Genomic DNA, 22,165 nt, shown 5'->3' on the forward strand with positions numbered 1-22,165 from the left:
CTGGGATATTCTCCCATGTTGTCACACACTTTCAAAAACCTATCGCATCTAGACAAACAGGCAAACTGGCTAGTCTGTAACAAGAGTCAATCTTGATTATTGTATCAAATCACAAGGCCCAGGATAAGTCTAGGCCAGCATCAGCAGTGAGAATACTGATAGAGAGCACTGCATGTCAGCCTGCCAATTACCATGGGACGTAAGTCATGCAATCTGAATTCTGAATCAAACACAATCTAAGCCATTTTCACCACATCCAAGACATCCTCATGTCAGTCGCACTTCAATCGTTCTATCCCTCTGTATCTCCGCATTCGATTTCCAATACCGTTCTGCTAGGAAACTACACCACCATTAGAAATCATAGCGAAGTTGAGAGAAGGTCTTACCTCCAGTGAATATTAGCCAGAACAACATTCTGAAGCCCCTCAATATACGTCTGAACCTGGGCGTCGACATCTTCGCCCCAACTGGGTAAGTCGGCTAGTGCCAAATACCAGTCACGGTAGCAGATAGCCAGTAACTTTGCAGCTTCGTCAAAAGCAGCCTGAACTGAGAAACCGTCCCGGAGATATATGTTGATTAAATTGCTATTCTCATCAAGGAGCTGGTGATGGAGGGTTAGGAACTCTGCACCTTCCGCTGGCGGGCCATACATATGCACATACCTGCTCCTTCCGATAGGAAACGATGTCATTTTGGCTTTTGAGTTAGGAGCTTATTTCTACAACGGACAAGGATCTTACATGACTGTCACTTCAGTGCTAACTCTCTCCAGCTCTTTGATTGATGAACACTCAAAGACTTCTTCTGGTATGTTCAACCCATAGGCGTATCTTGATAGTTAGTACGCTTGATCCTAACTAAGTAGGAAAGCAACCTACTCAAACAGCGCAAAGAGGGGCGTTGTTGCAATATTCCCACGTCTCATTGCATTAAACTCGTCGACTGACAGTGTTTCGCTGCCCTGGAATTTGAAAAGCATAATAACTTGCTGAATACATGCTTCAGAGTAGTCTTGCATTGATCTAGCGAACCGTCGAAGGGTTCCTGACATCATACTAAGGATCAGTTATGCATCTAGATCAACCATAGGTTGACGATGTGATTACCGGCAGAACAGCTCGACTGGATTATTAGCGAGGATTACATACTCATGGAAGAGGCACTCACTTCAGATAGTCTGTCTCAGATGGACTTAAAAGCAACAACAAGAGGGTCCGTTGGTCTAAAGGTTGTCTCGTTATTCATGACAGTCAAAAGCTCATCCATCATCCTTTGCACGCCGTCCAAATCCACTTTCAACTCTCCATTATCGAAAGCTGTTCACATCGAGATGTGAGCACGAGTAAACGCAAGTGCCGTAAAGTCAGGGTAACACTACCATCATCATAAGGAAAGACCTTGAGCAAAATCAGCATAAACAGTTGGTAGAAACCAAGGTATACGCACCCAGTTACCCCAGTCGAACATTGTTCGCAACTCATCTTCCTCTGCATCAGGAGCCGCGATAGCCACGAAATATCCGAAGTCGGCCTTGTGAACGAAACTTGCCACCTCTACCATTGTGTCACAGTTAGTTCTTCATACTCCTTGACCTGCTAAAGAATATGAAGGTCAGGTAACAGTATCCTCCATAGGCCTATGCCATAATGGTATTACGGTATGGAAGATATTTAGACCTGGTTATGTCGGGAACAGCCTATCCGCCATTACTTTCCAGCCTAGATATGTTTGGGGATCGATTTCATCTGTTCAGAAGCTTTCCTATCCTCGCCCGGATTGCCCTTCACCTCCCTCCCAGACTGACGGACATAGTCGCCCCGGGCTACATGGAGTTCAGACAGGTGAGCAAGCACCAATCAATGCCATTGCTAAGAGAAGCTTAGCTCACTATTAACTCGAAAATCTAACAGCGGTGTTTAGAGTGGATGAGAGATATTTCTATAAATCTTGCCACAAGTGAACAAAAAGAAGGCAATACCCGAATGACGGTTTTCAGTTCGCTTCTTCAAGCAGAAAAAGACTCTCCATCGCGGTCTGTGGATGGGCTTGTTTATGAAGCATACTTATTTTGCTTTGCTAGGACGGAATCTACAAGCTACGCGCTATTCTGCGCTACTTATTACCTGCTAACGCACCCAAATTCTGTAAAGAAGCTGAGGGAAGAGCTCGAGTGCCAGCCTGTGAACGCAGATGGGATTATCGATTACCAATATTTACGCAACCTACCATATCTGATAAATAAAAGCGTTTCCTGCTTATAACCTGGGTTATTCGCTAATAATCCATGGATAGACTGCCGTTATCAAAGAGTCATTTAGGCTGTCCTCAAAAGCTCCATCCAGACTTCCGCGTATTGTTTCCAAAGGTGGAATTGAAGTTGATGGCCAGTTAATACCACCAGGAGTAAGCCAAGGCATCCGCATTATAAGCCCAACCAATCAAGCTCATATCCTCACTTGTATCCAGACAGCAGTCTCAATGTCGACAAGGATGATCCACTTAGATCCAGACATCTTCGCCAAGCCCGAAGAATTTAATCCTGAGAGATGGATTGGAAAAAGCGGAAAAATACTGGATAAATGGAATGTTGCATTTTCCAAGGGAACACGCTCATGCATTGGCATCAAGTAAGTTATATTATCAGCCATGGAATATAGTAACTGACCGCCGTATGTTAAGCCTTGCTTACCTTGAGTTGTATGTTTGCCTTGCAAATATTTTCAACAAGACTCAGATCGAACTGTACCAGACAGACGAGATAACTATGGAGTGGAGTGACCACGAAGTGGCAAGAAATGCGAAAGATGTCCATGTATTGGTGAAGGGGGTCAAAGACTAGACAGTCGAGCAAATACCGGTCATCAAGATGTCACGATTCGCGTACTTCGTTTTCGATACTGGAAGTAACAAGACCGCTAAAGACCTCATATTACATCAGGAACTGAAAGACTAGGTCCGTTTCGCGACTTTGCATTGCGTCCTCTTGTGGTAGGATAGGGCACTGTTTACCTAGCAAAGTAGTAGTATAAACGGTTCAGTTTCACTTTCCATTTCGCCACGCTTATGGTTGACTCAATATATAAAAAATTAGTATCATATTCTAGAACAGGGTTGCTTTCACCCAAGATGAAGTTGATATCTTTTTACACATGATATTCTTGTTTTCCATTTGCAAGTGTCCACGAACATAAGTGGAAGATGCACGTGTGGAGTGCCCAGCGGCAGGTTTTCTCCGCCTTCTGCCTCCGAAGCTCTCTCCATTCCCGCGTCGCATTTATCTGCTGCCACTGATTTCAACATTGTTGCTCTGGGCCTTCCAGAATGATTTTGGCTCTTCCCGGATAATTATTTTGATGATCACCTACTCACCTCACATTGCACGAAATAACCGGACCCCTCGTTGACGAGCCGACGACGTTACACCCTCCTACCCACCCTCCAATCTCCAGCCTCCGTTCTTTCACCTTGACTTTTAACACCGCACCCACCATGTCCGTTTGGAACCCCGATAATATTCGCGATGTCGCCGAGTCGGTCGGTGTCGTGAACCTCAGCAATGATGTCACCGAGAACCTTGCCCGCGACGTCGAGTACCGCATCGCGCAGGTCCTGGAAGAAGCCCTCAAATTCATGCGCCACAGTCGACGCACGCTACTCACAACACAAGATGTCGCGCAGGCCCTGCGCGTACTGGACGTGGAGCCACTTTACGGATACGAGTCTACAAGGCCCTTGCGGTTTGGAGAAGCATCACTGGGGCCTGGTCAGCCGCTGTTCTACGTGGAGGACGAGGAAGTGGACTTTGAGAAGTTGATAAATGCGCCGTTGCCCAGAGTTCCTCGGGAGATCTCTTTCACAGGTATTCTTTGGCCCTGCTGCGATGTAAAAATATCTTACAATGACACATTGGCATGCTGACTCCATTAAGCCCATTGGTTGGCGGTTGAAGGTGTACAACCGTCCATCCCCCAGAATCCTACGGCGGCCGACTCAAGAAACATGGAACTGATGTCCAAGGGACCCAACGCAAGCTCTACATTGGCGGCCATGAGTGGAGGAGGAAATGTCTCTGTCAAGCCCCTGGTGAAGCATGTGCTTTCCAAGGAGCTACAGCTATACTTCGAGAAGGTCTGCAACGCCTTCCTGGACGAGTCCAGTGAGGAGTACAGGACGTCGGGTTATGCTAGTCTTCGAGAAGACCCTGGATTACACCAGCTGGTGCCATATTTCGTGCAGTTCATTTCGGAGAAGGTGACGCATGGGCTGAAGGATGTCTTCGTCCTGACGCAGGTGATGCACATGGCCGAGGCTCTGGTACAGAACAAGTCTCTCTACGTGGACCCTTATGTGAGTCCTGATTGTCACATGAACAACACCGATTACATTTGACTGACTCCTGATAGATTGCCTCACTTGTTCCACCGATTCTGACCTGCCTGATCGGCCGACAACTCGGTGGCAGTGCTGAATTGACGGAACAATTTGCCCTGCGCGACCTTGCAGCATCGCTTCTGGGCCTTATCGCCAAGAAATATTCCAATTCGTCGCATACACTGAAGCCACGCTTGGCCCGGTCGTGCCTGAAGACGTTCCTGGACCCGTCCAAGCCGTTTGGGGCGCACTATGGCGCGGTGATCGGACTACATGCGGTTGGCGGTGCGGAGGCGGTGCGGGTGCTGATCATGCCTAATCTGCCGACGTACGGCAACCTGCTCAAGGATGGGATGGCGGAGGAGAGTCCACGCCGGCCGGAGGCAGAGCGGGTGCTTAGCGTGCTGCTGGGGGTGCTGAACACGCTACGGGAGGGCCGGATGGCACTGGCCAACGGTCATGGCGCGATGGTGACGGATGGCCTTCGAGATCGGCTGAGTCAGAAGGTGGGCGAGTTCCTGGCCGCAAAGATTAGTGACGCGGGGGAAGTTGACCTCGCTCATGCCATTGTGGAGTCGTCATCCTGATTCTCCATGTCTCTCTTCTCACTACAACAAGTAGCATGATTTGTATATCTACTTTGGATGTATATCTTAAGGGGTGGGTGAAGAGGCATGCGTGGATCTTTTTCATTCTTGTTTGTTAGTTAATCCTTTGTTGCTGGGCATGGACAGAATCGGCGTTTTGGGAAAAGGGTGTTTAGAAGGAGGGAATCGGGGCTATTCTTGAATGCTAGCTAGCGAATTGTACCTCTGCATGATATACTGATTGCAACAAAGTATACTATGTTCATACTTGATAGTGCTGGAGTGTCTAGGAATGGTGGAAGTTGTGTGACCGGTTTCCTTGAAGGGAGGGAGACACGACGTCACCTTCTTTCTCACTTTGGTTGACCCTTGTACCACCGCCTGCCTGGTTGGGCACGAAATGTCGGGTTTTTTCCGTATTATTTCGTCTGGATTTAGTATGGCTGGGAAAATCCGACCGGCTCATTCCTTATTCCTGGCCTTCTTCTCTCATCATCTACTTACTATTCATCCATCGCGCCCTCCTGCCTCTCCAGGGATCGTGTGTGGTTGGACTAAATTTTATAATTGCCCAGGTGAGTTATATGTTCCTGCATCTTCCCCTCATCCTATTGATTGGAGGTTTCCCGAATCTGAACCGTTTTCCCGCCCTTCTCTCAGATTCTGCGCTTGATTCCCAAAAGCGCCCAACCCAGATTGGCCTCTTGTCTTTTTTGCCCGCCCCACGAACTTTTTCCGGGCCCACACAGATCACAGACAGCAATAATAATCGCTCAACCATCGCCCGTCAATAACTACTTCTTTCTTTTCCCTCCCCCCCCCCCACGTCCGCGTGCCTTTTTCCCAAATCTTATTTATTTCCCTTCTTCCCTCACTTGTTTGGTGAAGAGGACCTAATTGCTTTGGTTGTCTTTGACTCATTGAGTGATCAAAGAGCCAAATTGCTTTACTGCTTCTTCTCTGCACACTTGCCCTACCCGTTATCGTTGCCGTCGGAAGTCGCCTCGCAGATGTTCAGTGCTGTGGCTTTTCGCGACATCGTGCTGTTTTAAGCTCGTCATCTGTCCTGCCTTCCATGAACCCGAAGGATCTACTACGGTACCTGTCTAAGCCTGCCAAGTAGGTTGTCTCCATCTTCTGAATCTCTTCCATTCACTTGGTCTCTGGTGGGTCAAAAGTTTCTGTCATGGCTAACAGATCGCGAGTAGGCCCCGATAACACGCCTGAACCCCACCTTTTTTCTCCAGTCGCGCAAACCTCACTTTTTCCTCTCCCACATTTAAAAAAGCAGATACTCTCGTCTGCTAGACCCGATACTTTCGCCGGTATCGGTATCTTCCAGCACGAGGGTCACGACGATATAGTCACCATTCCCTTTTCCAGAGGCTTTTTCCTCCTTTCCCTCTCGTTCCGCCCTCCCTAGCAGCCCTTCAGGCTTCTACCGAATCTACCCCTCTTTGGCTGAGTGCCAATTACCTTAAAAAAGATTAAGGGCCTACTCTCTCAGACGGACATAGCCCCCCTGTTCGTCTGGGCAGCAGATAGTGCTTCCTAGGCTCTTTGTCTACGGTCCACAAATCCAGTCGCGCGCACCTGCTATATCGCTGCTCCATCCGCTCTACCGATCAATTTAACACATTTTCCCAATCGGTCAAGATGGTCTACATTGGAATTCCCCAGCACTACACGGCGTCGCCGTCCTCGTTCATGGCGACCCCGTCCTTGACGATCAACCATGAGGCGACCCAGGATCTTGATTCTACCAACGCCTTCGAAGGTATGTCACTGTTATAGTAGAAGCGCATGCTGGCATGTTACTGACGTGAGTGAAGGCCCCGAGAAGCTTCTGGAGGTTTGGTTTGCCCCGTCCGCTCAGGAACTGGGTTCCGCCGGTCCTGCCGGCCTGAAGGCTGTGCCCGAAGAGATCTGGAAGGACATGCTTGATCTCGTCAACTGCCAAGTGCTCTCCATTGTCTCGTCTGAGGATGTGGACGCCTATCTCCTGTCCGAGTCCAGCATGTTCGTCTGGCCCCACAAGCTGATCCTCAAGACCTGCGGTACGACGACCCTGCTGTCGGGACTTCCGCGCATCCTCGAGATTGCCGCTCTGTTCGGTGGCTTCCCTCGCGCCACGGCGCCTTCCCGCGGCATCGCCGTCGCTGCGGCCCCGTACCGCGTGTTCTACAGCCGCAAGAACTTCCTCTTCCCTGACCGTCAGCGCGGTCCCCACCGCAGCTGGAGAGACGAGGTTCGCACCATGGACAAGCTATTCCTCAACGGCAGCGCCTACATGATTGGCAAGATGAACGGCGAGCACTGGTACCTCTACCTAACTGAGCCCAACACCTTGCTCACTCCCCCGACCAGCCCTCGGGTCGAGTCTGAGGATCCGGTGACCGAGACCAAGATGCTTCAAGTGCCCGCAGCTGGAGCGTACCAGACTCGCGAAGATCAGGATGAGACTTTGGAGGTGTTGATGACCGACCTGGATGAGGAGAACGCCAAGCAATTCTACCTTGACCACGCTACTGCTGTTGCCGAGAAGCGTTACTGCAACTTCGAGGCCGACAATGACGACCACGTTGATGTCTTTAGCAACAACTCCGATATGGATGACGTGTCGTCCAACGGCAGCCGCGTCTTGCCTCCTGAGCTGACTACCGAGGGTCATGCTCTGGGAACGGTCGTGTCGGAGTCTTGTGGTCTTTCGGACGTCTATCCTAAGTCCAAGTTCCCGAGTCTCGGATCGACGCCTACCTGTTCACCCCATGCGGATTTTCCGCCAACGGCGTCATCCCCACCCCGGACCAGAACACCGGAACGCACTACTTTACGGTGCATGTGACCCCGGAGCCTCACTGCTCCTATGCGTCGTTTGAGACCAACGTGCCGCACTCGCAGAACGGCCAGACTACGCAGGAGATCATCCAGCAGGTGGTGAACATCTTCAAGCCCGGACGCTTCACGGTGACCTTGTTCGAGGCTAAGCCTGAGACTACTACGGCTGACGGCGACTTGGACCACATCAAGGAGGTCAAGTACATTGAGCGGCAGGCAGCTCGTCGCACCAAGATGGAAAATGTGGCAGGATATCGTCGGGTGGATCGGATCGTGCATGACTTGGACGGATATGACCTCGTGTTCCGCTACTACGAACGTCTTGACTGGAAAGGGGGGGCCCCTCGGCTCGGAGAAGAGCGCGTTTGAGAGCGAACACGGTGTCTATCCATGCATGAGAGGTGAGATGGAAGTGGGAGAATGATATCGTTTACTTGACTGTTTCCAATTTCGGGTTTTGTCAACTGTTACTTTTCTGTCATCGAGCGATTGAGCTTTGTTCCTTTTGAGCAATGTTAGTATCCACCTTCGCTTACGCCTTGTGGCATTGTGGTTATTTTGAACGAATATTATCCGTCTTACGGACTGATCAGGCGCATTGATCGTAGAAATGTAGAACTTCCGAGTAGTTGAGTGAAGAACGAGTGAAGTAGAAATAAGCAGCGGGCGGGCGCAGGAGCGCGCCGGCGGACAGTTCGACCACTCGGCAGACTTGCCGGATGGGGGGGCCGTAACACCGATAAGCCGCCTTTCGTTCTTTCATCCGCGCTTCATCGCATCATCTTCCCCAAGCTGTCTCCATATCCAGTCCACCACCTTTACCCTATCTATCCTGAACGAAATAACTACCTATTCCTGAATCGCGTCTTATCGAAATCCCCAGACAGATCGAGATACGAGTATTCATCCGCACAGCGAGCAAGCCTTGTCGGCTCTCGACAAAGCAACACCAACACCACCCATCTCTCCATTCTTCCAACACAAACACATACACACAACCATCACGATGTCCTCGCCACCACCCCCCTCCTCCAACCCTCTCAAACGCCCCTCCATCTCCTCCGCCTCTTCCCAACCCCTCGGCAGCCATCCCAAACGACCGCGCATGCACCCCCTCCGCCAGACCTCCTTCCCCAACACCATTGACGCAGACACGCGCACCTACAGCGACGCCGGCAGCGTGACGGGCAGTTTCACAGGCAGTTTAGGCGGGACCAGCGCAGATGGCGTTTTTCTCACGAAAGGAAAGAAGCGCGGCCGCAAAAGTAAAGCAGAGAAGGAGCGCGAGAGGGAAGAAGGGAGTCTGCGGGCGGGGATGGATCGACTGGGGTCGGTGGATGCGGATGGCGCGTCGGTGAGGGGTGGTGCTGGTGGTGGAGGTGCTGGAGGAGGGGGAGAAGATGCCGATGAGGATGAGGATTTTGATGATGAGGGGGAGTTGTTGGGGAGGGAGGAGGGGACGACGGATACGGAGGCGGAGAAGAAGAATATGGCGTATGTATCCCACCATTCCCCTTGTTGGGTTTCGTTGTATCGTGGTGTGGTGCTAACTGGTTCTTTCTAGATTGCTGGTGGATGCATTCAATCCCATCCAGTCGGAACGATACGATTTGTTCAAACGAGCCAAGTTACGAAAGGAAACGCTACGACGTATTGTCAATCATGCTCTGTCGCAGTCTGTGCCGGCTAGTGTGGTTACCACGATTAATGGCTTTACGAAGGTCTTTGCCGGTGAGATTATTGAGAAGGCTCGTACCGTGCAGGCTGAGTGGGCTCTTGCTCATGATCAGGCGGCTTTGGCTGCCATTGAAGCTGAACAGGCGGCGACCACGACAACAACAACAACAGCAGCAACACCTGGGGGTATTAAGCAGGAGCCCGTGGAGAGGGGGCCTATGTCTACGCCTGCTGGGAAGAAGGATGTTAAGTTGCCTCCGAATCCCCATCGGGGTCAGTTACTGCCTTCACATCTGAGGGAAGCGCTGCGGCGGTATAAGCGGGATGGAGAGGGTGGTGGCGTAGGGTTCTCCGGGCTGAGTATGGGTAATTTGGGGGTAAGAGGGTCGGTCACTTGGTCGGCTGGAAGTGTTGGTGGGCGGCGTATCTTCCGGTGATTATTGATCATGGGAGCTGGGTAATGGTAGAGCTGTGGGAGCAGAGTTGAGCGTGGATAGCAAAATGGTGGCTGATAAAGACCACTGCTGTGATGATATTGCTTAATACATGACGGTAGACAGATTGTCTATACTATTTACTAAACACTGCATAGTCATTCTTATCATGATTCTAACTACTAGCATTCCAGGCGTACCCATCCCCTTATAGCAGTGATAAATTTGATCCGCCGTGATAATACATGCAACGCGCATCCCATAAATATTCCTTCTACTCTCATCAAGGCTTTCTATTCATCCGTTAGGGTACTCATCGCACCATCTATTTCTCGAGATTCCTACGCTCACCCCCATCCTTCGCATCCTTTCACTCCCTCCCCCCGTTTCAATATAAAAACATCGATACTATCCAACATATCTATTACGAAGATAGCAGTGTGCCCACATTGACTTGTTGGTCTCGATTAAAAGGTCTAATTAATGGAATTCTACCAAATTGATACGGGGAGGGAGCGACAAAGAAGAGATAAGCAATGTGGATGGAGAAAACTGAGGGGTCATACAGGGATCTCCTTCCTGTTGATTGGGAAATTAGGGGCCACGATGTGATAGGCTGTAATGTGCATGCATTAGTCCAGGTAAGCCGATGTCTCTTTGTCCTTCAACCCTTAGCAACCCTATTTAGTGTGCTTCCCTAACTCCTACATTTCCCCTCCTACCACCATACCATCAACATGGCTGTTAACGCTTTGAGTATAGGTATTTCCCTGCTCGTGATTGTATGCATCTCTCTCCTCACCAGACTACTTTACTTTTAATCCGAATAATTACTGATCTTTTTGCTCAGTACCCCATAAGCCGCATTATCTACAATGTATTGTTCAGTCCATTGAGTCACTTACCCGGGCCGATTAGTTGGTCTGCCACCCGTTTGCCGTTCATTAGGGCACTACTTCGGGGCACGATTGTCCATGACTTTGAAAGATTGCATCGCAAGTATGGGCCTATTGTGCGTACCGCCCCCGACGAGGTCAGCTTTGCCAGCGGGGACGCTTGGACAGACATCTATGCGAGTCGGCCTGACGATCGCCAATTTCTCAAGGATCCCCTCTGGTGGCGAAGGCAGCCTGGCCAGCCTGATACTCTTTTGAGTGCGATCCATCCGGCCAAACATTCTCGTATGCGGAAGTTACTCGTTCCAGCCTTCACTCCGCGTGCTTTGAGGGCGCAAGAGGCTGTGCTGCAGAGATATGCCTCACTTCTCGTCGACCGGATCAGAGACCAAGTGTCAGCCGCTGGCACAGACGGAGCAGTGGTTGACATGGGCCCCTGGTTCAATTTCACCACTTTTGACATTTTCGGCGACCTCGGCTTTGGCGAGTCCTTTGATTGTCTGCAGCACTCACGGTATCACCCCTGGATTGCGCTGCTATTCGGTAGTGTTAAGGCGGCCTCATTTACTGCGGCAGCGCGGTATTACCCCCCGTTAGAAGCGCTACTGATGAAATGCATCCCCCGCTCGCTGCACGAAAAGAGTCAGCGCCATTACCGGCAAATCGTGGACAAGATCGACCGACGGCTTAGCTGGGAACTTCAGCGACCAGATATCATGTCTCACTTAATCAATGAGCATGGCCAAGTGGCATTACCACGGGGGGAGCTTAACTCGACCTTTATGATATTGACTACAACGGGCAGTGAAACAACTGCCACGGTGTTGACGGGTATATTGGCCTATCTAGTGAATGAACCACCAATTCAGGAGCGCCTCATCCGAGAGATCCGCGAAAGGTTCGACTCTAGTCACGACATCAACCTCTCAGCGGCGGCGGATCTCTCGTACCTCACTGCAGTGATCCAGGAGGGTCTCCGACTGTGTCCACCCGTGCCGTGGATGCTTCCCCGCCAGGTGCCACCGGGAGGAAGTACTGTGTGTGGGACATGGTTACCAGGCGGAGTAAGTCAAATAAACAACTTGATACATGATCGACATAGCATTGACAAGCGACATCACGGCCTAGACTCGGTCTCTCTGCAGGCTTATACCCTCAATCGCGACCCCTCTCGCTTCCATGCAGCCTCCTCCTTCATTCCAGAGCGATGGCTTCCGGATGCGTTGAACAACCCTAACTCACCCTTTTACCACGATGACCGTCAGGCGGTGCAGCCGTTCAGCATGGGGCCACGGTCTTGCCTAGGTCAGCACCTGGCGTGGGCAGAGATCAGATTGATCCTCACAAAATTACTGGTCAGCTTTGATTTCGAGGCGGTAGAGGGGAAACGCCTGCAATGGGAAGAATTGCGGACCTTCTTGCTGGTGGAGAAGCGACCCTTGGAGGTGCGAGTGCGGCTGGCCTCGTCTTGGTAGGGCTGATTTTCTGGGGTTTGGTCCAGCTTGTTTCTATGCGGTTGCTTATGAAGACAGATGATTGTTACGATTTTTCCGAGACATTATCAAGACTAATAGAAGCAGTAGTTGAGATTTAGTTCCTGTTATTTAGTGGTACTACTATTCGAGGTCTATAACCCTATTATGACATTATTTCAGGTAACCTTTTAAGCCAGCAAGTATATCCTAAATAAACATACATCACGCGATAAGTACTGAGCAGTCTCTTAATATATTCTTTTTATAACTGAAGCATAGTACAGTAACAGCTAAGATACTAGTAAACCATGTCTAGTCGGATCCCGGATTTCAAGCAGGCTTGTATGAGGCACGTCTTCGATAACCATGGCCATCCTCAGCATATCACGCACGTTCTCCCACCCCTACCCCTTATCCAATCAACCCTTGAGAAATATCATTTCATTGGTGTGCGCCACTGTCTACTAAAGACCCATAGATTGTACCAGTGCGGTTCTCTTGATCGTCAACAAACCATTTCAACCGGCCAACATGGCTCTGTGCTCCATCTGGTTCAACACGTTCAGTGGTCATATCCGAGCGATCTGACTTTAAGGCAATCACTACCGTTATCGCGGACGCGGAGTAGGATCTGAAGTTGGCGGTATTGAGCATTCCTTCACGTATGTTGGCTGAGATAGCTATATCGTGCCTGCTTGGTAGTCTCGTAGAATGTTGCATATCTGAGCAGAACCTTTATACTGCGGGTTTATTGTAGTATAGGAGGACAAGATAATGACTCAGGTCTATGGGCGACTCCATATAGATGTAACCAAAAGCTGCGCTTTTTTATTACAGCCAATGCCTAGCAATTGTGGCTGCTAATCGCAGTCACGGCATGGATTTCAGTTCCAATCCCATGCAAAATTGCCCCTGACCATGGATTGATATGCGTGTATGGACTAGCTGTTCCAGAACAATCTCCTCAAACGTTCACGATGTGTGTGTGTGTGTGTGTATTCGTTGACTTAATCTTGCGTCAGGTCGACTTTTTGACGCTTCCCAAGGGCATTACGTAGGGAATAATGCGTTCCCGCTTGAGACGCTGCGCGTCGGAGTATCGGTTCTCATCTCTCGTCATCTGCGGAAAAGAACTGAAGGCGAAAGCATCTCAGTGGGCTCTTTTTGTCCTCGCTCAGTCAGGTTGTCCGGTCGATTTCAGGCCGTAGCCACCGTTGAATTTCAAGGTTGTCCTTCTTCTCGACCGGCCATAGACACGGCTTGCGCTTCGAAGAGTCGCTCCGGCAGGTACTTAACGTCTGTAAGGTCTTTATACTATACGTGTGATGGGAAGCTTTCACTGGTTTCTCCTCGTCATCTGCGGTTGTGACTAAATGCAAGAAGCTGACCCCAGCAATAAGTACAACCTGCCTTACTACCACCTCAGCCTTTCATATGCCCTTATGAGACTGCCTTGGGTCAATGACACATTTCTTAAGGGTTTCAAGTCAGGAATTGTTATGGAAGGTGGCTTTGATGCTTCTGCGAGTGAGGTATGGATCAGCGCATTGGTGACTCCTAGGTCAAACTCCGCTCCTGACCCGGGAGTGTGTACAATGGTACGTCGAGTACTAAGAATATAAAGCCCATAGATGCAGCCAATCTTCGCTTGAAGCTTCACTATTTGGAGTGATCCCCTCGAGTAGCCCTGGCTGGAAATTAGCTGCTGATTAGAATGCATCAAGGCTGCAGCTCAGGACAAGCCTGCTGGTCGGGGGCGGGCAGTGATTGAGAGCCTATATCCCCTGTCCCACAACCCCAACTGTACAGTAAAGCCGTGGAGATCGTTATTAATGCGGTGCTAGAACGAAAGCAACTGTATCATCATGTTGCGCTTGCAGTATTGTTGCGCAAAGTCTGATCGGCCCTATCAGCTATCTCCTACTCTTTAGCCATCGAGTTAGGCAGTTATGGCATTGCTGCATAAGTTACCCAATCTGAGAATCCCCCAGAGAATTTTGAAAGTAGTCAACGGCCCAGCTTTATGTAGACGTTGCGCAGGCGCTTTCGGTTGACGACAAATTCATGAGAGGCGTGCATGTAGACCACGGTTTTGACAATGTTGTAATGCACTGAACGTCAGTTGTGGCGTTGCCATGTTTATTGCCCCTAGGATTTCTTCTTGATGTTCATGACATTCAACGAGCCAGCTTGAAACTGTGTCTTTGTCGCCGCTGTCCTAGCGATTTGAGAGTATCCGCAATTGCTTTTGCTATCCTGGTACATGTGGTCACCCAAGTCACAAGCTGCATAAGAATGATATGGAAGGAGAGATCGAGTGTCATAGTGTCGTAGCGTAGCTCGTCAATAGTAATAGGCATTCCCGTTGCGTTCGTTAAGTTTGTAACTCTGCCAAAGATCTTGAGCGTCTGGATTAGTGTTCTCGCTTGATTGTCTTTCTTCATCAGCCCAGGGAAGCCTAGTGCCTCATAAGCACTTAAAAACTGTCAAGAGACAATGGTGAACCCCAACAACAATTGGGTTGATTGATTCATACCTTATCCTCGGATAGGATACAGTCAAGGTCTCTCTTCATAGAACCAGCGGTTTCATCCATGAGAAGGTCGTCTCTGCAATTGTACCGAGAAATTGTCCAGCTCTTCGACAAGGTCAAGAAAGTTCGCAGCCCCAACACTGGACAGTGCTTCCAGTCGCAAAAACGAGGGCATAGTTGTTCCATTCCTCTACGATATTGGGTTTCGGTAGGTGACCAGGATACAGATATCCCAGTACAGAACTCGACTGTGGAGAGTCATTGATAGTTTCAAGCGGTGCCAGTCGTATAATTTGAAGCGATTCGTTTCAAGTTCGGTTTGGGCCGCTGGCCAACATGCACAGAATCATCGAAGAGCTAGTTCTTCTTCATGTCTCAGGATATTCAGCCCTTTTATTTCGACAACACTGACTGGGTATCTTTGACAAGCCCCTTTCCGGTTGCCACTCAGGTGCTTGTTGGCAAACACGGCAAGTATGTAGTCTGCCATATGTAGCTTCGATCCATGCATTTGGAGATGGCTGTGCTCGATCAGGCTAGTCAAGATATCTTCTGTGTGGTCAAGAAGTTCTCATATGAGATAAGTGGTGATGAATAGAATCTAGCAGTTCACACAAAGTATTTTAAGAGTGAGAAACGTGTTATGTTTTGTGGAGAGAGGATGAAGGAAGAGGAAGAAGAAGCCCACGCTGGCGCCGGGGCGATGGCTTTTATAGGCAAACCCTGAGCAGGGCCAGTGAAGCTATTCGCCGACTAAGCAAGACTCAGGGTGGTTAGTGAACGGGACCTACAGAATACCTGGTGAACAGGGACTACAAAGCGATGTGAATATTTCACGTTCAGCAACTATGCATCGATATTCCATGGTTAACAGACCTAGTCTATTCCTATAAAACAACCGAGGTGAATGAGAATGAGATAGCATCAATATAATACAGATAATTACAAAAAACATCACGCTGGAGCCCGTCACGCCTGGTCATATCAATGCACTTATTGCCGGCTTGCCTGCGCAGCCTTCTGGCGCTGCAGCTCCATGGCCCTCAGATGAGCCTCGCGACGGGCATGGTTCCGCTCCTCGCGCTTCCACGCCTCCTCCTCAGCACGCCGTCTCTCGTAGTCCTCCGCAAGCTTGCGGTCCTTCTCGCTGAGTCGGGGGCCCGCGGAAATAGTTCCATCCGCGTTCTTGGTGGGACCACTGCCCCGGTACTCCTCAACCTTCTTCTGCATCTCATCCTTGAGCTTCGACCCAGTCTCCTTGACTTGTCCGATGGTACGGTCAATGAGACTCAACCTCTCGCGTTCCGCCTCCTCAGCAGCCTTCTGGGCGGCCTCCTTGTCAGGTACTTCGTTGATCAAGCGGAGGCCATGGTTAACGTTTTTTTGCTGTTCGTCGGGCTTCGGGACGTTGGTATCCACTATGGTGATACCGGCCATCCTCCGGAAAGTGGACGAGCTAAGCAAGTACGTTTGCCCCAGAGCAAACACACTGGTGGTCATGAAGTAGAGCTGAAGGGCACCAGGGAAATTGGCCATAAACAGGAACGAAATCGCGGGCATGCCGTAGAGGAAAAGGTTCTTGAAAGCGGAGTCTTTCATTTGGTTCATACCGGTCTCTCCTCCTTTCTACAAGCAACTGCATTAGCTAGACGTTTGGAAAGAAAAGGCAAAGTCCCGCACCTTGAGAGTGTGATGTAGGATAACTGATCCAATCAAAGGAAGAATGTAGTAGGGATCGGAAACAGTAAGGTCCTGAAGCCAGCCAACGTGTTCCGTGGTCAGTCCGGGCACCGGCAGACTGCACATGTTGTTGACGACACGGTAACAACCAAAACCGAAGGGAATATGAATCATCGGGATCATTGCTTTCCAGGGCTTGATACCGTGATCCTTGTGCAGCTGGCTCAACTCCGCCCTCTTCCGTGTCGCCTCCATCAGGTCATTCTTATAGTTGGCCTGAACCATCTCCGTCCGAAGCGGCGTGGTGAGGTGCTTGATGTTGTTGAGCTTAGTACTGGTGTCCGCAGCCATAAGTGTAGGGTACAGAAGACCCAGACGAATGAAGAGACCGGTTGCGACAATCGCACCCCACCAGGGGAGACCACCCATGATGTGGAAGTGCTCAACGCTCCATTCGATCATGGACGAAAAACCCCAACCGAAATCCAGGCCCAATTGCTTCAAATATCCAATCTGCTCCGGGATCGCATTGATATCAGCCGCGGTCAGATCATTGAGGTTGACTTCTCCTTGGGGTGCGAGAGAGACTTCACTGGCCGCCGGGACCGAGGGAGTAGTCGATGAAGGAGCCGAAGAGGTGGAATTGAAGCGAGCGGCGGCCACTCCGGCGATCGCAGTGGCAGGCCGCCAGGAGCGCGTTCCAAGCAGTGTCGGCTTGGATTGACCATATGGGACGGCGGTTCTCAGGGTCTGCGGACGGAATGAGGACATCTGTAGGGCAAAGTCAACAATCTCGTACTCGAGCCGACAAGAGATGACTGCGGCGGAGGACAAACCGATCGGCTGGAACGTGAGAAGGCATACAACCGTTGCCGGGCCACGGCGGGCAGAACGCCGCGTCCACTGAGACCAGTCCCTCCCAACATGGCGAGAATTGGTATGAAGGTGGATGAGATGAATTGGGGAATCGAATCGGAGTTTGGGGAAAATCGCGGAGGCTTTTCGGGACGCTTTTTCGGCGCCAAGCCTGCCTTTTCTGCCGGGCGGAAATCCTCAATTCATTCCTACGGAGTCTCGAGCGGTCTAGTCTTCGCTATGAATTTAGGCCGATTTACACATCCATATGGCTATTCTCAAGAAACCCAGATCTCGTCAATGTGTGAGAGGTTAAATTCGAGGTGGTTCGCCAGACGCCGTCCAGTCAGACCGATTACTGATGCTTGCTCTATGTACACTGTAACCCCCTGATGCGCATTCATGCCACCCTGCAAGCGACAAGAAATGAACTGTTTTGATGCCACTTTACCCGTACATGCCAATATCAATCGGGCGTGATGAGATATCTATATGGTCCGCTAGTACTCCATCCGGGTCTACTCTAGAGACGTAGCATCCTTCAGTCCGGCCGCCCTAGTCCCCCTCCGTTGCGACGGGATGTCTCGCACCTCGATTCCGGGCCCGATAGGTCTCGAACGCCGATGCATAGGGAAGACCTAATATGACCATTTGGTTAGCGTCATATTGAACCATAACGAAAGCCGGCTTTGAACGAAGGACCGGGGCGAGTCCTGCGCTCCTGGGTATCAAGCAGTAGATTCTAATCGTACCTTTGTCCCGGACCAGCCGAGTCGATAGGCTGCTTCATGTGCAAACAACTCGCCAAACCCCAGCATCAAGCCATTCACGAATGGAAGAACGAGGTTAATGGCAGCTCCCCGCAGGATACTCCAGATGGTCGGGGGCTTGTAGAGGATCAAGGGGGAGCTCGAGGAGGATGACTGAGAGCCGGAGATGTCATGATTGGCCGAATAATTCTCAGAATCTGAGTGGACAGTCAGTCCAGATTCATACAGCTCCCTCGAGCTGGAGAGGTCGGCGGCCATGATGCGGGGAGAAGGCGATCAACAGGGAAAGGGAACTGTCAAGAACGGGGCTGGAAATTAGAAAAAGCCCGTCTGTGACTGCGAAAAACAATCAGCAAGTTGATAGACGCGGGGATACGAAGGGCACCAACTGAATGGAGGGGAATTCGGCGCTGGATGAGGTCGGTCCCTTGGGGTTGGCTGGATTGACGATCTACACCTGACCTGCAGAAGCCGTTATGTAAGCAGCCTGCCCTCGCGTTCGCTATAGCAACAACCTGAAGAGACAGCCTGCAGGGTCGTGTGATAAAATCAAGTAAAGTCAGACGAGCAGTCAAGTATGAGAAGCAAGTGAGAGTGCAGCCAAGAAATGAAAGGAGTGAAGTCACTACCTTTCGTCACGGAATATCCTCTCATTGATGATTCGCCTGGGGATTCCTCAGGCACCAGCGGAAGATCCCCTCTTCCGGATGACCAATCAGGCAACAGTGACGTACCGTTATTGGGTCCCTTCAGCTTCGTGAAGAGCTACAATAATACGAACCACTGCATCTTCCACGGCCCTGACATTCTCCGCCTTTCTTCGATAGTTTTTGTGCTTCTCCATCTTTGAATCAGTGCTGGACTGCGAAGCTTCACAAAATCTAACACCAACCATCACAACGTGTGCAGTGCCGTCACGGTTGATTTACATCCAACATGGAGCACAACGCGGACCGCGATGAGATTGTCTCTCAATTCTGCGCCATGACTAGGACGGATCCTCATGAGGTACATGCTAATGGACCTATCTCTAGCTATGGTTGCTAATTACATTCTTCATCTCAGGCGCAAGGCTACCTGGCAGCCAACGAGTGGGATCTCGAAGCCGCAGTCACCGAATTCTTCGCCGAACAAGATGAAGCCTCACAGGATACTGGCGCAGCTGGTGGTGGTCGCCGACTCGGCGCTGAATCGGAACCCTCTGCCGGCCGTTCACTTGGTGGCAGCTCCTCTCATTCCCCCTCCACTACCCCGCAGCCCTCGTCCCGCAGGTCGGCCCCGAAAAAGAAGTTTGCGACCCTGAACGATTTTGCGTCGGGTGGAGGGGAATCTTCCGAGGAAGACGATGCAGTGAACCAAGACTTCTTTGCTGGCGGTGAGAAGTCGGGCTTGGCTGTGCAGAATCCCGATGATATTAAGAAGAAGATCATTGAAAAGGCCAAAAGGTGAGGACCTTTGGATAGGCTTGATAGCTCAGGGCTGATACGTTTATAGGGCTCAACCTCCGCCATCGGATGAACCCACCAGAAGGTCTTTCTTCACCGGCACCGCACGTACCCTTGGTGGTGATGAGGCTCCCAGCAGAGTGATCGAATCCCCAAGTGCACCTGTTTCGCAGACACCGCAGCGCGTACATAGAACCCTACACTTCTGGTCTGATGGCTTCTCGGTTGATGATGGAGAGCTGTTCAACTCCGACGACCCCGCCAACCGCGAGATTCTCGAGGGTATCCGCCAGGGCCGTGCCCCGCTCTCTATTATGAATGTGCAGGCTGGTCAGGAGGTGGACGTGGAAATCAAACAACATGACGAGAAATACGTGAAGCCCAAGCCTAAGTACAAGCCCTTCTCTGGGGCTGGACAGCGCCTCGGCAGCCCCACGCCTGGTGTGAGAGCACCTGCGCCAGCAGCTGCCCCTACTCCCAGTCAGTCCACCGAGCCAGCCAAGCCGGATGTAGATGAGTCGCAGCCGACGGTGACTCTTCAGATCCGCCTTGGAGACGGCTCACGGCTCACTTCCCGGTTCAACACCAGCCATACCATTGGTGACGTGTACCAGTTTGTGACCGCTGCCAGCCCTGGCAGCCAGTCGCGTCCCTGGGTATTGATGACTACGTTCCCCAGCAAGGATCTCTCCGACAAGAGTGTTGTGCTGGGTGATATGGCGGAGTTTAAGCGGGGCGGCGTGGTGGTACAGAAGTGGCAATAAATGTGGTGGTATAGTCCTGTTGGGTATAGAGGTGTGCATAAGCTCGGTGCAATTTCTCACAACGTCAGGATTTAGTAATAGGCATTTTAGGCATAGATATGAGTTGATGAGAAGCAACTCCCGAGTCATGTCATGAAATGATACAATGATGATCAGTAATGAGCAGATTAGGGTGGATATCAGTAAAACAAGTCCAATGCTGCAGACTCGTACATCATGTAGAGAGTAGCACATCATTGTTATACGCGGTATATCCTGCAGCATGCATGCATCTCGTAGACATAGATAGCAGTGACTGAGTGAAGTACTCGTGATATCTCCGGACCGGCTGGATTGATAAGCAAAACTCCGCGGAATGACGCAGAAAAAAAGCCCACCCGAAATCGGCTCGCCATCGCCCTCCCCAGACCTTCACCACTCCTCCAACCCAACCAGATACCCGGATCCAAATTAGAGGAAGATACTCAAGATGCCACTCGACGGGGTCAAGAATGTTGTGCTGGTGAGTATCAGTGTCCATTATACCTGAACTTCAGCTCCCTCCAGCTCCAAATCCCATTGCGACAACCCCTCCTCTCTTATCGATAACAAGCGCGCAACTGCACACAGCATGGATGAAATGGCCATGTCTACGCATACAATGCGCGCACATCTTACCTACCTCTCCGTCCATCCATCCATCTCTACTCCAATGTTATCCCTTAAACAAACTAACAAGCCAACCCCTAGGTCCTCTCCGGCAAAGGCGGCGTCGGCAAATCCAGCGTAACGCTACAACTCGCCCTCGCGCTCACCCTTCAAGGCAAATCCGTCGGGATCCTAGACATCGATCTCACCGGCCCCTCAATCCCTCGTCTAGTCGGTCTCGAAGACGCAAAAATCACCCAAGCGCCGGGCGGTTGGCTTCCTGTCCCCGTTCACCCATCCACTATCACCTCCTCACAACCAGACTCCTCCTCCTCCTCCACCACCACAACGACAACAGAAAGCACCATCAAGCACGGCTCCCTCCGGTGCATGTCCCTCGGCTTCCTGCTCCGATCCCGCTCAGATGCCGTAATCTGGCGGGGGCCCAAAAAGACCGCCATGATCCGGCAATTCCTCTCGGACGTGCTATGGAATGAAACCGATTACTTGCTTATTGATACGCCCCCCGGAACGAGTGATGAGCATATTGCTCTTGCGGAGCAGCTTTTGACGCTTTGTACGATTGATGCTTCTTCGTCTGCGAGTGGATTGCCTCGGCTTGCTGGCGCGGTGCTGGTTACTACGCCGCAGGCGGTGGCGACGTCTGATGTACGGAAAGAGGTGAATTTCTGTGTGAAGACGAGGATTCCGATGTTGGGCGTGGTGGAGAATATGTCCGGGTATACGTGTCCGTGTTGTGGGGAGGTGACGAATTTGTTTTCGAGTGGTGGGGGGCAGGTTTTGGCGGAGGAGATGGGGGTGAGGTTTCTGGGGAAGGTACCGGTTGATGTTGGGTTTGGGGAGTTGGTGGAGGGGAAGGTTGGTGGGGAGGAGGAGGATAGTGAGGATAGTGAGGATGAGGGTGAGGGTGGAAGTGCTGGTAGGGTAGATGGGGAGAAGAAGGAAGAAGAAAAGGATGAGAGGCCGCTGGTGGAGAGGTATCGGGAATGTTGGTCTTATGCGCGGTTCGAGGAGTTTTCGAAGACGTTGATTGCGGAGATTGAGGGGTGATGATGATGATGGAGTTAGTAGTATATACAGGGGTTACTGTTAGAGCATGTGTCATGGGTGGCGTCTTTTGGCATGGATGTAGAGTGATACGAGGTCATGATTTACTATGAAAGAAAAGTGCTGTTCTGTTGCTCAT

At 50.9% G+C, this 22,165-nt stretch overlaps 11 protein-coding genes across 11 annotated transcripts; 6 read left to right on the top strand and 5 right to left on the bottom strand.

Moving 5' to 3' along the window:
- Window positions 1–267: 267 nt before the first annotated feature.
- On the bottom strand, window positions 268–985 carry BO83DRAFT_426302 (terpene synthase family protein; the record flags this gene model as incomplete). The annotated part of the gene is made up of 5 exons (XM_025535273.1): window positions 268–343; window positions 390–607; window positions 669–702; window positions 747–836; window positions 885–985. The coding sequence occupies 5 exons, from the start codon at window positions 983–985 to the stop codon at window positions 268–270; spliced, it is 519 nt and encodes a 172-aa protein (XP_025388796.1).
- A 203-nt stretch (window positions 986–1,188) lies between these two features.
- BO83DRAFT_426303 (uncharacterized protein) lies at window positions 1,189–1,566 on the bottom strand (the record flags this gene model as incomplete). The annotated part of the gene is made up of 3 exons (XM_025535274.1): window positions 1,189–1,322; window positions 1,385–1,403; window positions 1,453–1,566. 3 exons carry the CDS (start codon window positions 1,564–1,566, stop codon window positions 1,189–1,191), a joined length of 267 nt encoding a protein of 88 aa, XP_025388797.1.
- Window positions 1,567–3,284: 1,718 nt separating this feature from the next.
- On the top strand, window positions 3,285–5,307 carry BO83DRAFT_377749 (TATA-binding protein-associated factor TAF6). The gene is made up of 3 exons (XM_025531080.1): window positions 3,285–3,865; window positions 3,935–4,353; window positions 4,410–5,307. Exons 1-3 carry the CDS (start codon window positions 3,496–3,498, stop codon window positions 4,962–4,964), a joined length of 1,344 nt encoding a protein of 447 aa, XP_025388798.1. The 5' UTR covers window positions 3,285–3,495; the 3' UTR covers window positions 4,965–5,307.
- On the top strand, window positions 5,165–5,676 carry BO83DRAFT_13586 (uncharacterized protein). The gene has a single exon (XM_025526133.1). It carries the CDS (start codon window positions 5,365–5,367, stop codon window positions 5,635–5,637), a length of 273 nt encoding a protein of 90 aa, XP_025388799.1. The 5' UTR covers window positions 5,165–5,364; the 3' UTR covers window positions 5,638–5,676.
- A 364-nt stretch (window positions 5,677–6,040) lies between these two features.
- Window positions 6,041–6,428, top strand: BO83DRAFT_377751 (uncharacterized protein). The gene has a single exon (XM_025531081.1). The coding sequence runs from the start codon at window positions 6,151–6,153 to the stop codon at window positions 6,385–6,387; it is 237 nt and encodes a 78-aa protein (XP_025388800.1). The 5' UTR covers window positions 6,041–6,150; the 3' UTR covers window positions 6,388–6,428.
- A 192-nt stretch (window positions 6,429–6,620) lies between these two features.
- Window positions 6,621–8,391, top strand: BO83DRAFT_443699 (adenosylmethionine decarboxylase SPE2; the record flags this gene model as incomplete). Its single annotated transcript, XM_025536458.1, has 3 exons — window positions 6,621–6,741; window positions 6,797–7,677; window positions 7,704–8,391. 3 exons carry the CDS (start codon window positions 6,621–6,623, stop codon window positions 8,169–8,171), a joined length of 1,470 nt encoding a protein of 489 aa, XP_025388801.1. The 3' UTR covers window positions 8,172–8,391.
- A 417-nt stretch (window positions 8,392–8,808) lies between these two features.
- On the top strand, window positions 8,809–12,284 carry BO83DRAFT_311263 (cytochrome P450 monooxygenase; the record flags this gene model as incomplete). The annotated part of the gene is made up of 5 exons (XM_025527466.1): window positions 8,809–9,296; window positions 9,367–9,845; window positions 10,676–10,695; window positions 10,764–11,877; window positions 11,938–12,284. The coding sequence occupies 5 exons, from the start codon at window positions 8,809–8,811 to the stop codon at window positions 12,282–12,284; spliced, it is 2,448 nt and encodes an 815-aa protein (XP_025388802.1).
- Window positions 12,285–14,258: 1,974 nt separating this feature from the next.
- BO83DRAFT_443701 (uncharacterized protein) lies at window positions 14,259–15,328 on the bottom strand (the record flags this gene model as incomplete). The annotated part of the gene is made up of 3 exons (XM_025536459.1): window positions 14,259–14,767; window positions 14,821–14,922; window positions 15,230–15,328. 3 exons carry the CDS (start codon window positions 15,326–15,328, stop codon window positions 14,462–14,464), a joined length of 507 nt encoding a protein of 168 aa, XP_025388803.1. The 3' UTR covers window positions 14,259–14,461.
- Window positions 15,329–15,683: 355 nt separating this feature from the next.
- On the bottom strand, window positions 15,684–17,462 carry BO83DRAFT_336288 (membrane insertase OXA1). Its single transcript, XM_025528440.1, has 3 exons — window positions 17,334–17,462; window positions 16,498–17,268; window positions 15,684–16,443 (listed from the first exon to the last, which is right to left on the bottom strand). The coding sequence occupies exons 1-3, from the start codon at window positions 17,421–17,423 to the stop codon at window positions 15,811–15,813; spliced, it is 1,494 nt and encodes a 497-aa protein (XP_025388804.1). The 5' UTR covers window positions 17,424–17,462; the 3' UTR covers window positions 15,684–15,810.
- Window positions 17,463–17,870: 408 nt separating this feature from the next.
- BO83DRAFT_426309 (TOM13-domain-containing protein) lies at window positions 17,871–18,380 on the bottom strand (the record flags this gene model as incomplete). The annotated part of the gene is made up of 2 exons (XM_025535275.1): window positions 17,871–17,990; window positions 18,105–18,380. The coding sequence occupies 2 exons, from the start codon at window positions 18,378–18,380 to the stop codon at window positions 17,871–17,873; spliced, it is 396 nt and encodes a 131-aa protein (XP_025388805.1).
- Window positions 18,381–18,896: 516 nt separating this feature from the next.
- BO83DRAFT_407632 (Mrp/NBP35 ATP-binding protein) lies at window positions 18,897–22,163 on the top strand. The gene is made up of 6 exons (XM_025533979.1): window positions 18,897–19,130; window positions 19,188–19,567; window positions 19,617–20,313; window positions 20,788–20,845; window positions 21,077–21,880; window positions 21,908–22,163. The coding sequence occupies exons 1-6, from the start codon at window positions 19,059–19,061 to the stop codon at window positions 22,027–22,029; spliced, it is 2,133 nt and encodes a 710-aa protein (XP_025388806.1). The 5' UTR covers window positions 18,897–19,058; the 3' UTR covers window positions 22,030–22,163.
- The last annotated feature ends 2 nt before the right edge of the window (window positions 22,164–22,165 follow it).

This window comes from Aspergillus eucalypticola (genome assembly GCF_003184535.1).
Source record: "Aspergillus eucalypticola CBS 122712 chromosome Unknown BO83scaffold_10, whole genome shotgun sequence".
Taxonomy (NCBI): Eukaryota; Fungi; Ascomycota; class Eurotiomycetes; order Eurotiales; family Aspergillaceae; genus Aspergillus; species Aspergillus eucalypticola.

Excerpts from the sequence above, each read along its gene's own strand:
- BO83DRAFT_377749 (XM_025531080.1), top strand. The coding sequence starts at position 3,496 with ATGTCCGTTTGGAACCCCGATAATATTCGCGATGTCGCCGAGTCGGTC. Across the intron at positions 3,866-3,934 it reads TCGGGAGATCTCTTTCACAG|CCCATTGGTTGGCGGTTGAA; the intron begins GTATTCTTTGGC and ends GACTCCATTAAG. Across the intron at positions 4,354-4,409 it reads CTCTCTACGTGGACCCTTAT|ATTGCCTCACTTGTTCCACC; the intron begins GTGAGTCCTGAT and ends GACTCCTGATAG.
- BO83DRAFT_407632 (XM_025533979.1), top strand. The coding sequence starts at position 19,059 with ATGGAGCACAACGCGGACCGCGATGAGATTGTCTCTCAATTCTGCGCC. Across the intron at positions 20,314-20,787 it reads TTAAGCGGGGCGGCGTGGTG|GAAGATACTCAAGATGCCAC; the intron begins GTACAGAAGTGG and ends TCCAAATTAGAG. Across the intron at positions 20,846-21,076 it reads TTGTGCTGGTGAGTATCAGT|GCGGCGTCGGCAAATCCAGC; the intron begins GTCCATTATACC and ends TCTCCGGCAAAG.
- BO83DRAFT_377751 (XM_025531081.1), top strand. The coding sequence starts at position 6,151 with ATGGCTAACAGATCGCGAGTAGGCCCCGATAACACGCCTGAACCCCAC.
- BO83DRAFT_13586 (XM_025526133.1), top strand. The coding sequence starts at position 5,365 with ATGTCGGGTTTTTTCCGTATTATTTCGTCTGGATTTAGTATGGCTGGG.
- BO83DRAFT_336288 (XM_025528440.1), bottom strand. The coding sequence starts at position 17,423 with ATGTTGGGAGGGACTGGTCTCAGTGGACGCGGCGTTCTGCCCGCCGTG. Across the intron at positions 17,269-17,333 it reads TCTCACGTTCCAGCCGATCG|ATGTCCTCATTCCGTCCGCA; the intron begins GTTTGTCCTCCG and ends TTTGCCCTACAG. Across the intron at positions 16,444-16,497 it reads TCCTACATCACACTCTCAAG|AAAGGAGGAGAGACCGGTAT; the intron begins GTGCGGGACTTT and ends AGTTGCTTGTAG.